This window comes from Corylus avellana, chromosome ca2, assembly GCF_901000735.1.
Source record: "Corylus avellana chromosome ca2, CavTom2PMs-1.0".
In the NCBI taxonomy this organism is placed as follows: Eukaryota; Viridiplantae; Streptophyta; class Magnoliopsida; order Fagales; family Betulaceae; genus Corylus; species Corylus avellana.
Window position 1 is genome coordinate 47,159,799 of NC_081542.1, and position 11,727 is coordinate 47,171,525.

An 11,727-nucleotide genomic window follows, 5' to 3' on the forward strand; every position below is an offset into this window, starting at 1 on the left:
ATAGCTAGCGCATCAGTGTCACTGCCTGCCAAACACGAAATTTTGCCATTCATGTCATAAGTTTTAAGATATCTAAATCATCACATGGGGACAAACTCAAGAGGCTAGGACATCATCAATCGCGATCAGCGATCGGGATCGCCATTTTCGCTGACTCTAGAATTCAAATCCACGTGAATTTTGACTAAGCAAATGATATCTATTCTATCGTTTCCCACGCTCTGTGTGTCGTTGGAGTTTTTTTTTTTCCAAAAAGTTTCTCATCCCAGCAGTTGCTAAAACATTTTATCGAACAGTACTGGAATGTCGTCGCAAATCTCGCAAACGATGTCTTTATCGTCGCATGCGGCTGTTGAAGCAGATTTTTGAATGGTTGGGTCCGCCGACAATGAGGACCACGCCACGTGGGATTGAGAGATAAAAGAGAATGACAAATAGCATTACCCATGAATTGAAGGGAATAATTATTTGGTGTGAGCGAACAGTTGAGTGAGCTGGCAATAGGGAGTCGACTAAGGTGTGAGTTTGGTTTTTACTTCGCTACAATGGGCATCTCTTGAAGACTCCTTATGTTCTTAGCAGTCGAGCCCCATAGGCCATTAGTATTATGGTCCCTAACGAGCAAAGGCCTAAGAGCATTTTCAACAAACTATTTTGGTGAGCCAATTTGCTAAAATTGTCTAAAATAGGTCCTCAATCTCACCAATTTGATGAGACATTTTTGGTGGGTGATCAGTATGTTATAAACCTAATATCCTACATAGGTTAACTATAATATTAACTATGTGTATATAAGCTTTTGAACATCATCCATTTACAAATTTGTTTTTAAGAGTGAGTTCTATCCAAAGCCAAACACAAATTTACGAGTTTGAGCCAAGAAGGAGGCGATCTATGTATATGTGCTGGATTAAAATATTTATAAGTGTGAGCAATGCATGTTCACTCACCAAAAAATAAAAAAACATTAAAAATTTAAGTTTTTCTCTCCTCCATTTTCTATTTCCTTTTGGGTTTGGCTTTGAAAAAGAATATTGGAATGGAATAATGAAAATAGATTAGCTAAAATTGTAAGGCTACTTGGTGTGCTTTAAAAAAGTGGATAATTAAAATCAAGAAAGTAGATTTTTAGCTCTTTTATTTAGTAAAATCTAGTGAGGCTATTGAGAATGCTTTAATAGGTTAGTTGAATCACTATTTTTTATTTTCGTCTTTTTTGTTTTTTGTTTTATTTATTTATTTATGAATCACCATTTCAATCTCGTTGATATTGTTAAAGTATTGATTCAGTAATTAAATTTACTTATTACAATCAACTTAAAATAAAGTGGTGATTTAAGGTGTTTGGCCTTGGTGTAGGGCGGTAGCCCAAATGACAACGTGGGCTTCTAACAAAGGTTTAAATTGCGTTAAGGAAGATATCATTGATCGGGAAATGGTAAGTGTCTGTGGAAGCAATTGTTGGCAGAGCCAGAGTCGCCGGAAAATCATTTTTTGGAGCCATCTTCACTTCTAGTGTAAATACAACATCCTAAAAGAGCTAGCAGCAACATTGGACTATGCATGATGAAGTCAACTATCTTCGCTTTTACTGTAAATACAACATATCCTAAACGGTCAACGATGCGGCCCATCTCTATTAATGGTTAATGCCCGTCAAAGGAAATCGAAGTGCAGACTATTTTTCTAGCCTTCGGAAGATATTCAAATTGTTTAAATTAATTTAATGTTAATCAACTAGAGAATCTTCATCCTTTCTGTGCTTTTGTTTTTGACTAAACTATAGGAGTTTTATATTGCTTTTTTCTGCTACTTTTATATCTTTCCACGTTCAATAATAAAAGGTCGTGGTTGACAATTCCAAGACAAAACAAAAGCTTCAAAAATATAATATAGGGTTTATCAAGCGTCCGGTGGTGAGTGAATGTTGACAAAGTGGAAATGGACACTTTGCGTTTACACTCACGTTAACACATTTTATTGACTTAGGAAATTGTTCAGTCTATTGCAATTTACATACATGACGCATTGAGTGGCTGCACCATTAGTTTTGAAGAGTGTTGAGGTTCAATAATGTCGCTGTTCTGCTCATTTGGACGGCTTTTAGAACATGCTTTGCGGGGTGCGATTTCGAATTAATGCCATAAAAGGATTTGACTTCTCTCACTGGACACCAATTGGTTTTCAGATGAGATGGTCAAAGGCTCGATCCAACAAATAGTATCAGAGCCAGGGTCATGGGTTCGAGTCGCGGGAGCCTCATATTAAGGAAGAGATTGTTGAGGTTCAATAATGCCACTGCTCTGCTCACTTGGACAGCTCTTAGAACATGCCTTGCGGGGTGCGATTTCGAATGCCGTAAAAGGATTTTGCTTCCCTCACTGGACACCAATTGGTTTTCAAATAAGATGGTCAAAGGCCCAATCCAACAAAGAGAAAATAACACTGAAACACAGATGTGTGAATTGTAGGAAGAAAGGGAAAAATGAGAGAAAATTGTCAAAGGTGATAATTGGTTTGGCGGCTTATATCAAAATAAGTCGAGCAAAACATACCATTCTTTTTTTCTAAGAAAAAAGGGTAAGAAATGACGATCAACTGTGGCTACTCTACTATATAACTATAGTAGCACCTATCTGTTGGACAGTGTTTAGAAATTGCAATTGCTTCCTTAAAACCAATTGATCCATAATTTGACCTAGTCCCACGAGAATACTAGTAAAACTTAAAGACGGTTAATATTAATCAAAGCTTATGTTAATAATTCTTCATTGTAGAGAGTCGAACTCACGCCTTAAAGCAAAATACACTTTATTTCTGATGTATTACCATTTTAGCATTTTAACCTTTAAACACCAAGTATCAAAGTGAGAGAGAGAGAGAAATCGCTCCATTCAACAGAGAGCAATCTCATCTTGTGCTATAATTGTGGCACTAGTACATTAACACATGGAAATTATCATAATTGTAATAGTACTTTCTCACTAATATTGTAGGCTTGGAAAAACTGGAGAAAAGGGACTGCTTCAAATATTGTGGATCCAACAATAAAGCCAAGGTCGACAACTGAAATTATGAGATGCATCCACATTGCATTACTATGTATTCAAGAAAATGTAGCTAACCGACCAACCATGGCTTTAGTGATTCTCATGCTAAATAGCTACTCCATCACTCTTTGCAACCTCCATTTTTTATGCATAGTGACATTGAAAGATCTAAAGGCAATTCTATCCAAGTCTCAGTAAATGAGACTTCAATTACTAAGCTCTACCCACACTAGTGCTCTGTAGAAGCTATAAATAAGAGTGTATGTTTTTAAATGTTAAACTATACTTATGTCCACGATTCTGTACCATGCATGTAGTATATTTAGTCCGTTGTTCCTGTTTTTATGCAGCTACAACTATTTTGTAGTCGGGAAAACAAAATCTCTTTGATCACAATATTGTCCTTTATAATCTCATTGGAAATTTTTTTTCTCCCCGTTTCGGTAGTTTTAATGTTAAAATATTAATTAAATTATTAAATTATTTATTTTTATTTATTTAAAAATTTTAAATAATAAATGATTTAATATAGTATCCAAACTAAGTCCAGCCCCGATTTCACTGCAGCCCCTCGTGCATACGAACGTTTACTTTCGGAAATGGAAAATTTTCTCTGATTTTCTGGGAGAAGTTGCAGGGAAAGTGGAGGTTTAGTTGGTGGATATAAAGGGGACAAAGAATGTGTGGTTAATTTTCTTAAATTATCAAAACTTGTCAATGTTCTCGGATAACAAAAATATCCTCCATAAAAATAAAAAATAAAATAAAAAGAGAGGTTTGATGAGGCCTTGGCTCGTGTAATTTAAGGCCATGGCAGAAGTCGGACATCTCCGATTCTTACAAAAGCCCAGGTAGCATCATAGAGGCAGATCATGGTGGCAATGATATGATGAAAGGGCTTGGTGGAAGTTTGAATCAACTGCGGAGGATATATAGTTATTGTAAAGCTCAGAAGAGAAAATGGGGCCATTAATATGATAAATGATGGGGAATTGGGTCCATCCGTCTAACAAATTTGGAAACCGAATACTTTGACTCTTCTAATTAATAATATACGTGTGGATACTGCTTTTTACGCTTCCTTTGTGTTGGAAGGAAGTTTCACGTGCAGTGGGACATCTAATTAGCACTAATCTGCATGTCATTAAGAGGAAAACACATACTAATTAAATTGTAGACATGCATTTACACAAACAATTAAGAATGCGCGTTTGGCCCACGAAGGACAGTAACGTGTCCATGGACTTCTTGGCTTGTCCTCTACCACTGTGTCTCGATCAAACCGCGTGCATAACTAATCAGATTTATTGGTATTCAAAGCATTTATGAGAAACCCCGGTCCTCAGTCAATATATATATATATATATATATATATATATATATATATAAGGTAGAAATATTTAAGTATGTAAAAGTGGGTCATTTCTTCTGTTATCTTTCAATAGACAATATTTTTTTTGCAGGTTTACTTGCTTGACCTTATTACCCGACCAGCTCATATATATAGCACTGATCAACATTCATGACAGACTCACATTTTTAAAACCTACTAATATTTTTAGAAGCTAAAATAGAGCAGGTAATTAGAAAAGGTTGAATGTTTGAATTCAACATTAGACTTTTCAAGATCATTGACTTTAGAGGCTTCAAAATGCACCAACACAAACCTAAAAGTCAGCCCACTATGGTTTACCTTTCTCAACAAAAGCCTATTATAATCTTCAAGCTAGGCCTAAACATTGCCATTTCACAGAACGCAAGCTTAAAGCAATGGTTTTCTCAAGATTACTTTTGTTCATCTCTGCCATTTTCATGCTCGCTGCTCAAGCAGTCGCGCAGCCAAGCTTCCTTTATCATTTCTGTTTAAACGACAAGGGAAATTACACCGCTGACAGCACATATGAGGCAAACCTCAATCGCCTCCTCTCCTCTCTCTACACCAACACAGAAATTGACTATGGGTTCTACAATTCCTCCAATGGCCAAAACTCTGACCAAGCATATGCAATTGGACTTTGTAGAGGAGATGTTAACGCAGATGTTTGCCGTGGTTGTCTCAATAACGCTACGTCTCTTCTCAAGCAGCTCTGTCCCAATCAGAAGGAGGCAATTGGATGGTACGACTACTGTATGTTACGCTACTCAAATCGCTCCATTTTTGGCGTCGTGGAAACTATTCCAGGTTTCCTTATGTCGAACCCAAACAACGTATCAGCCAATTACGTGGATCAATACAACGATGATCTTAGGAGCTTGTTGGAAAGCCTAAGAAGCCAAGCTGTAGCTGGTGGTTCTCTTCGCAAGTTTGCAGCGGGAAACGCAACGGCACCTAGCTTTCAAACGTTATACGGACTTGTGCAGTGCACACCTGACTTGTCTGAAGAAGATTGCTACAGTTGCTTACGTGGGGCGATTGAAGGTATTCCAGGATGTTGTGGTGGAAAGCAAGGTGGGAGAGTCATTGGACCCAGCTGTAATATCAGGTTTGAGATCTACCCGTTCTACAACTCGACAGCGGCTGTGTCATCCCCACCATCTCCAGTAGCACCACCAGTAACCAACACTAATACAACAAAAGGTACCACTAGATGTTGTTCACACTTGCACAATTAATTAATGGGCTATTGTATTCACTTATTTAAATGTGAAGGACATTTGATCTTATGTATTAGCCTTGTTTGGTAAAAAGGTTGGAGTTGGCTTAGATACTGTTCATCATAATTTTCCAAAAAAATTAACATCAAAACATTTTAACTTTTTAACTTTTTATATCAAATCATTCACTTTTTATTATTATTCAAAAAAAAAAAAATCACTACAAAATAAAACTTTTTCACTTTTTCATTTTTTTTGTACCAAACATTTTTACTTTTTTCACATCAATCTACATCAACTACAGTGTCTAGGCCAACCAATTTACCAAACACCACCTAAAGTTATTTCTCCATATCCAAACTCAACCCTCAGAATCTTCTAACGAGAACAGAGTCTATGGATTTTGCAGGGAGCGGGAGCAAAACATCTACGACTGTCATCATTATAGTTGTGTCAACTGCTGCTTTTGTGGTACTAGTCATCTCCTTTTGCATATATTTCAGAGTAAGGAGGAGGCCGCCAAGAGAGAAACTCGAAAGTAAGTAAAAGTTTCGTTTTGTTTTTTATTCAAACAGTACTTACGCCTCGTGAATATCGTACGCAGAGGAATTATCAAAGACAGCTCATACTTAAATAAGACGATATTTAGCTCCCCTCAAGTAAGGTTTGAATTAGAAAGTGATCTGTCAATATAAGAAGTGACTTCCAATAACAAACTAGAAATTATTACCTTAATAAGAATTATTGTGTCATTTGGTATTTGAAAAAAAAAAAAAAAAAATCGTTATTTCAATCATTATTATATTGAAAAGCCCATTGCTTTTTTGTGCATACATTTTAAATTGTGTTACTCTTAAATAGTTATGATCTCTCAAATAATTATGAACCTAATTTATTCATTTGAGTGTTGACTTGTTCCTTATGTGAAGCTGATGATGAAATTAGTAGCGTGGAATCCTTGCAATTCGACTTCGACACTATTAGATTTGCAACAAATAACTTTTCAGAAGAAAATGAGCTCGGTAAAGGTGGATTTGGTGCTGTTTACAAGGTGATTTAATATAATCTAATGGACAAGGGTATCATGTATATGTATGTCAAAACATATTAATTTTCAAATCCCTTGTAGTTACATGCACTTCATTTTTATATGTTAACAGGGTAGGTTATCTGATGGACAAGTTATAGCTGTAAAAAGACTGTCAAAGAATTCTGGGCAAGGAAATTTAGAATTTAAAAATGAAGTCTTATTAGTGGCTAAACTTCAACATCGTAATCTAGTTAGGCTCCTTGGCTTCTGCTTGGAAGGAAATGAAAGACTATTAGTGTATGAGTTTGTGCCAAATACAAGCCTTGATCACTTCCTTTTTGGTATGATTGCATTTTTCTTTTTCTTTTAGATTGTATTTAATATATATTTTAGGTTGAATCTACGTCCACAAATTTACTTCATTGAAACATATACTTGCTTGGAAATACAGATCCAATTAAGCGTTTACATTTGGATTGGCAAAGGCGCTACAAGATTATAGGAGGCATTGCTAGAGGGATTCTTTACCTTCACGAAGATTCTCGACTTCGTATTATTCATCGTGACCTTAAAGCTAGCAACATTCTTTTAGATGCAGAAATGAACTCAAAAATTTCTGATTTTGGCATGGCACGATTGTTTTCATTAGATCAAACTCAAGGAAATACAAGTCGAATTGTTGGAACCTAGTAAGTATTCTTCTGTATTTGGAGAGAGGTGATGTTTACTTTGTACCGAAGAAACAACATCAAAGTTCTAACTAAGATTTAATTAACTCGTTTTGAAAATCAAGGGAAACTAACAATTTTGAATATAAGAATGGAAAGCTTTATTACTAGATCAAAATTAAACTAACATTATTGATGTTGACATGCAGTGGATATATGGCTCCAGAGTATGCAATGCATGGGCAATTCTCTGTAAAGTCTGATGTCTTTAGTTTCGGTGTATTAGTATTAGAAATAGTGAGTGGACAAAAGAACAATTGCTTTCGAAATGGAGAGAATGTGGAGGATCTTCTAAGCTATGTAAGTACAATAATACTTGGGAACATTTCTCTTGTCCTATAATTGTAGCACCAGTACATTAACACATAGTAATTATCATAATTATAATAGAACTTTCTTACTAATATTGTAGGCATGGAAAAACTGGAGAGAGGGGACTGCTTCAAATATTGTGGATCCAACAATAAAGTCAGACTCGACAACTGAAATTATGAGATGCATCCACATTGCGTTACTATGTGTTCAAGAAAATGTAGCTAACAGACCAACCATGGCTTCAGTGGTTCTCATGCTAAATAGCTACTCCATCACTCTTTCGGTACCCTTGCAGCCTGCATTTTTTATGCATAGTGACATTGATTTAGAAACATCTCGATGGGAGCAAAGCACACAGCTTATAGAGTCAAATCAAAGATCTGAAGGCAACTTTGTCCAAGCCTCAGTAAATGAGACTTCAATTACTGAGCTCTACCCACGCTAGTGCTCTGTAGAAGCTATAAATAAGAGTGTATATTTTGAAATATTAAACTACTTTGGGACATGATTATGTAGTCTGTACCATGATGTATATTAAATTCATTGTTCCTGTTTGTATGCAGCTACAACTATTTTGTAGTCGAGAAAACAAAATCTCTTTGATCACAATATTGTCCTTTATAATCCAATGGAACATTTTTCTTCCCGTTTCCGTAATAGGAGTCATGTTATAATATTAATTAAATCATTAAATTAAATATTTATATTTATTTAAAATTTTAAAATAATAAATAATTTAATATAGTATCCAAACAAAGTCCTGCTCCTATTTCAGTGCACCCCTCGTGCATACGAACGTTTACTTTCGGAAATAGAAAATTTTCTCTGATTTGCTGGGAGAGGTTGCAGGGAAAGTGGAGGTTTAGTTGGTGAGTAATGCTAGAAGGCCTATTTGTGTCCTACTTGATTCCTTCTAAGAATGATGTGGCTATTAAAATCACCATTGGACTTGTGATTGATCATTATTGAATTTTGATTAAAGGGTGATTTTAATAGCCACATCATTCTTAGTAGGGCACAAGTAGGCCTTTTAGAATTACTCTTAGTTGATGGATATAAAGGGGACAAAGAATGTGTGGTTAACATGACAAGTAGCGATTTCCTTCTTTTCTTTTTTTCTTGCTCTTTTTGCTTTTCAATGCGGCTGAATTTATTATCTTTGATTTAGGTGGAGAATGGAAGGAGTAATATTCATCTTGGTTTGATTAGTATTAATTATCTAGTGGGATAATAATATGAACTATTTATTCATGAAGACTTTGGACTGGTGTTCATGAGATGTAAATGTGAATTTATTTTTTTGTTTGGTAGCAAAACTTACAGATTAGCAAAACCATCCTAATCTTCTTTATGGAGAAAATGTTAAATTATCAAATAGATTAAGTTCAACATGTGAAATATTTATTTGAAATTGGGGGTGAATGACTGAGATAATGTTCAAACTCAAGATCATAGGCTTTAATAACATGTTAAATCACTACTTATCTCAAAAGGATAAGCGGATTGAAAGATGTAAATTAATGGTCTAATTAATTAATACGTTAACGGAAAAGTTTCTCTCTTCTCTACTTTTTTTAAAAAATAAAAAATAAAAAATTAAGGGTGAAATTGAGAAACAAAAAATGAAAGGACAGGAAAAAAAAATCAATTAAATGGAAAAGATACACTTACTCTTCTGAGCTAAGATGGGATAGAACTTTCACGTTGTCTTTGTTGATTTCTCCTTTTGTTGATTTCTCCTTATGTTGCTTTGTATTGTCATGTTTAATTAATATAGTAGCTAGCTGCCGGAAGAAATATTAAGGAAAACTTCATAAAATTCTTTGAACTTCCATGTTTTTTGAAATTACCTTAATCCTAATGTTTAAAATTTTCAAAATATTCATTTTTTTATTAAAAAAGTTTTTTAAAAAAATTACAAAATATAGACGTAGATATTTTTGTTAATTCAGTTAATTAATCTTGACCAACGCATGAATTTTCACAATTATTTTTCATTTTATTTTTTTATAATAAAAAAAGATGTTCACAATTATTTTTCATTTTATTTTTTTATAATAAAAAAAGATGATCTACTCAGACTGCCTGAGCATGGTCCCGACAAATAGAGTCCGGCCGGACAGGATCTTACATGGAGCTGCCCGATTGAACAGATCCCCTTCCAAAAAAGAAAGAAAGAAAGAAAGAAAGAAACCCAAATTGTAAAGACAACAAAAACTAGGAATAACACGATATTGACCAAGCCAAGCTATATTTAAGGTTTGTTTTGGAATAAGAAACTTCCGGCAGTTCCTTAGTTTAGTCACAAACTCACAACTAATGTCCGACCCTCCATCATAAATTGAGATATCCAGTTGAATTCTCGGCAGGTCTACCAAAAATTAATTCACAAACTAATATATAATCAAAACTATATATGATCAGAAAGAAACATCTGATAAGTACAAATGCTGTAGATAGTAAGATGGGCCAAATTAATATATATTATCTTTAAGAACATATTAGTATACAGAGCATGAATCGGCCAACCAGTGGATCAATTTGATTATAGATTTAGTGTAAAGATCTTTTTACTATAATTATAGATCATGGTAGCAAGATCAATTTTGAATTCATCAAACCTTGACAACTTAAAATTTCAATTGTTTTGAAGGTCCATGCCAGAGTTTACTTGATTGCATGAGTTGGCAACTTTGGGCTGTTGAGCACATGCTTAGTTGCTCTTAATTTTGTTACCAACCAACCATAACAATACACCAATATATATATATCAAATGGACATCATTCCAACGTATAAGCTTTATTTCGTCTTAATTTGATACCCCTTACATTACTTTTGGGTTAATTAGCAGCTGTCGAGTTATAGAATGGGTACTGGGTAGACCTCAAACTTGATATTACAGCTTGGATTAACGACTCTCCCACCTTGCTTCCCATCACAACATTGTGGAATACCTTCGATCGCCCCACGTAAGCAATCGCTGCAATCTTTCTCAGACAAATCAGGTGTGTACCGTACAAGTGCATATAATGTTTGAAAGTTCGGTGCTGTTGCGTTTCCCGCTGCAAACTTACGAAGAGAACCACCTGCTACAGCTTCCCTTCTTAGGCTTTCCAACAAGGTACTAAGATCATCGTTGAATTGGTCCACGCAATTGGCTGATACGTTGTTCAAGTTCAACATATAGAAAGCAGGAAGAGTTTCCAGGATGCCAAAAATGGAGCGATTTGAGTAGCGTAACATACAGTAGTCGTACCATCCAATTGCCTCCTTTTGATCGGGACAAAACTGCGTGAGAAGAGACGTGGCATTATTGAGACAATCACGGCAAACATCTGGGTTAACATCTCCTCTGCAAAGTCCAGTTGCATATACTTAGTCAGAGTTTTTGCCGTAAGAGGAATTGTAGAAGCCATAGTCAATTTTGGTGTTGGAGGAGAGGGAGGAGACGAGGTGATTGAGGTTTTCCTCATATGTACTTTTGGCGGTGTAGTTTCCCTTGTCGTTTAAACAGGAATGATATAGGAAGGATGCCTGCACTACCGCTTGTGCAGTGAGCATGAAAATGGCTGAGAGGAACGACAAATGAAATCTTGAGAAAACCATTGCCTTGTGTTCAGTGAAAATGTTTAGGCCTTTAAGATTATAATATAGGCTTTTTTATTGAGACGGCTGGGTGAGCTAGTTAGCCTCTAAAGTCCATGATCTTGAAAAATCTAATGTTGAATGGAAACTTTCAACCCTTTTCTGATTACCTTCTCCACTTTACCTTAGAAAATTATTAGTAGGTTTTAAATATGTGACTCTTTCATGAAAGTTTATCAGGGAAACTAAGCCACTTCTGATCCTCAAGTTCAAGCATTGCTTGGGCTTGATTGGTGTTTGTCATTTGTAATTTTCCTTAGGGGTGTTGGAGGAGACGTCTTGAGGAGATTTGAGTTGAAGACTTGATGAAATTCAAGTCAAGGTGGAGATTTGTCAGATTAGGTCACTTGTTTTCACAAGTCT

General features: G+C 35.3%; 2 protein-coding genes across 2 annotated transcripts; one reads left to right on the forward strand and one right to left on the reverse strand.

Moving 5' to 3' along the window:
• Positions 1-4,820: 4,820 nt before the first annotated feature.
• Positions 4,821-8,262, forward strand: LOC132172036 (cysteine-rich receptor-like protein kinase 44). Its single transcript, XM_059583461.1, has 7 exons — positions 4,821-5,628; positions 6,055-6,183; positions 6,575-6,696; positions 6,806-7,016; positions 7,127-7,364; positions 7,553-7,703; positions 7,816-8,262. Exons 1-7 carry the CDS (start codon positions 4,821-4,823, stop codon positions 8,161-8,163), a joined length of 2,007 nt encoding a protein of 668 aa, XP_059439444.1. The 3' UTR covers positions 8,164-8,262.
• A 2,316-nt stretch (positions 8,263-10,578) lies between these two features.
• Positions 10,579-11,135, reverse strand: LOC132170058 (cysteine-rich receptor-like protein kinase 25). Its single transcript, XM_059580971.1, has 2 exons — positions 10,976-11,135; positions 10,579-10,877 (listed from the first exon to the last, which is right to left on the reverse strand). Exons 1-2 carry the CDS (start codon positions 11,133-11,135, stop codon positions 10,579-10,581), a joined length of 459 nt encoding a protein of 152 aa, XP_059436954.1.
• Between the last annotated feature and the right edge of the window lie 592 nt (positions 11,136-11,727).

What these genes read in the sequence shown, in the direction of transcription:
- LOC132172036 (XM_059583461.1), top strand. Translation starts at nt 4,821, where the DNA reads ATGGTTTTCTCAAGATTACTTTTGTTCATCTCTGCCATTTTCATGCTC. An exon ending in AGTCGAATTGTTGGAACCTA is followed by an intron (nt 7,365 to 7,552) that starts GTAAGTATTCTT and finishes GTTGACATGCAG; the next exon opens with TGGATATATGGCTCCAGAGT. An exon ending in TGGAGGATCTTCTAAGCTAT is followed by an intron (nt 7,704 to 7,815) that starts GTAAGTACAATA and finishes CTAATATTGTAG; the next exon opens with GCATGGAAAAACTGGAGAGA.
- LOC132170058 (XM_059580971.1), bottom strand. Translation starts at nt 11,135, where the DNA reads ATGGCTTCTACAATTCCTCTTACGGCAAAAACTCTGACTAAGTATATG. An exon ending in CAAAAGGAGGCAATTGGATG is followed by an intron (nt 10,878 to 10,975) that starts GTACGACTACTG and finishes ACAACGTATCAG; the next exon opens with CCAATTGCGTGGACCAATTC.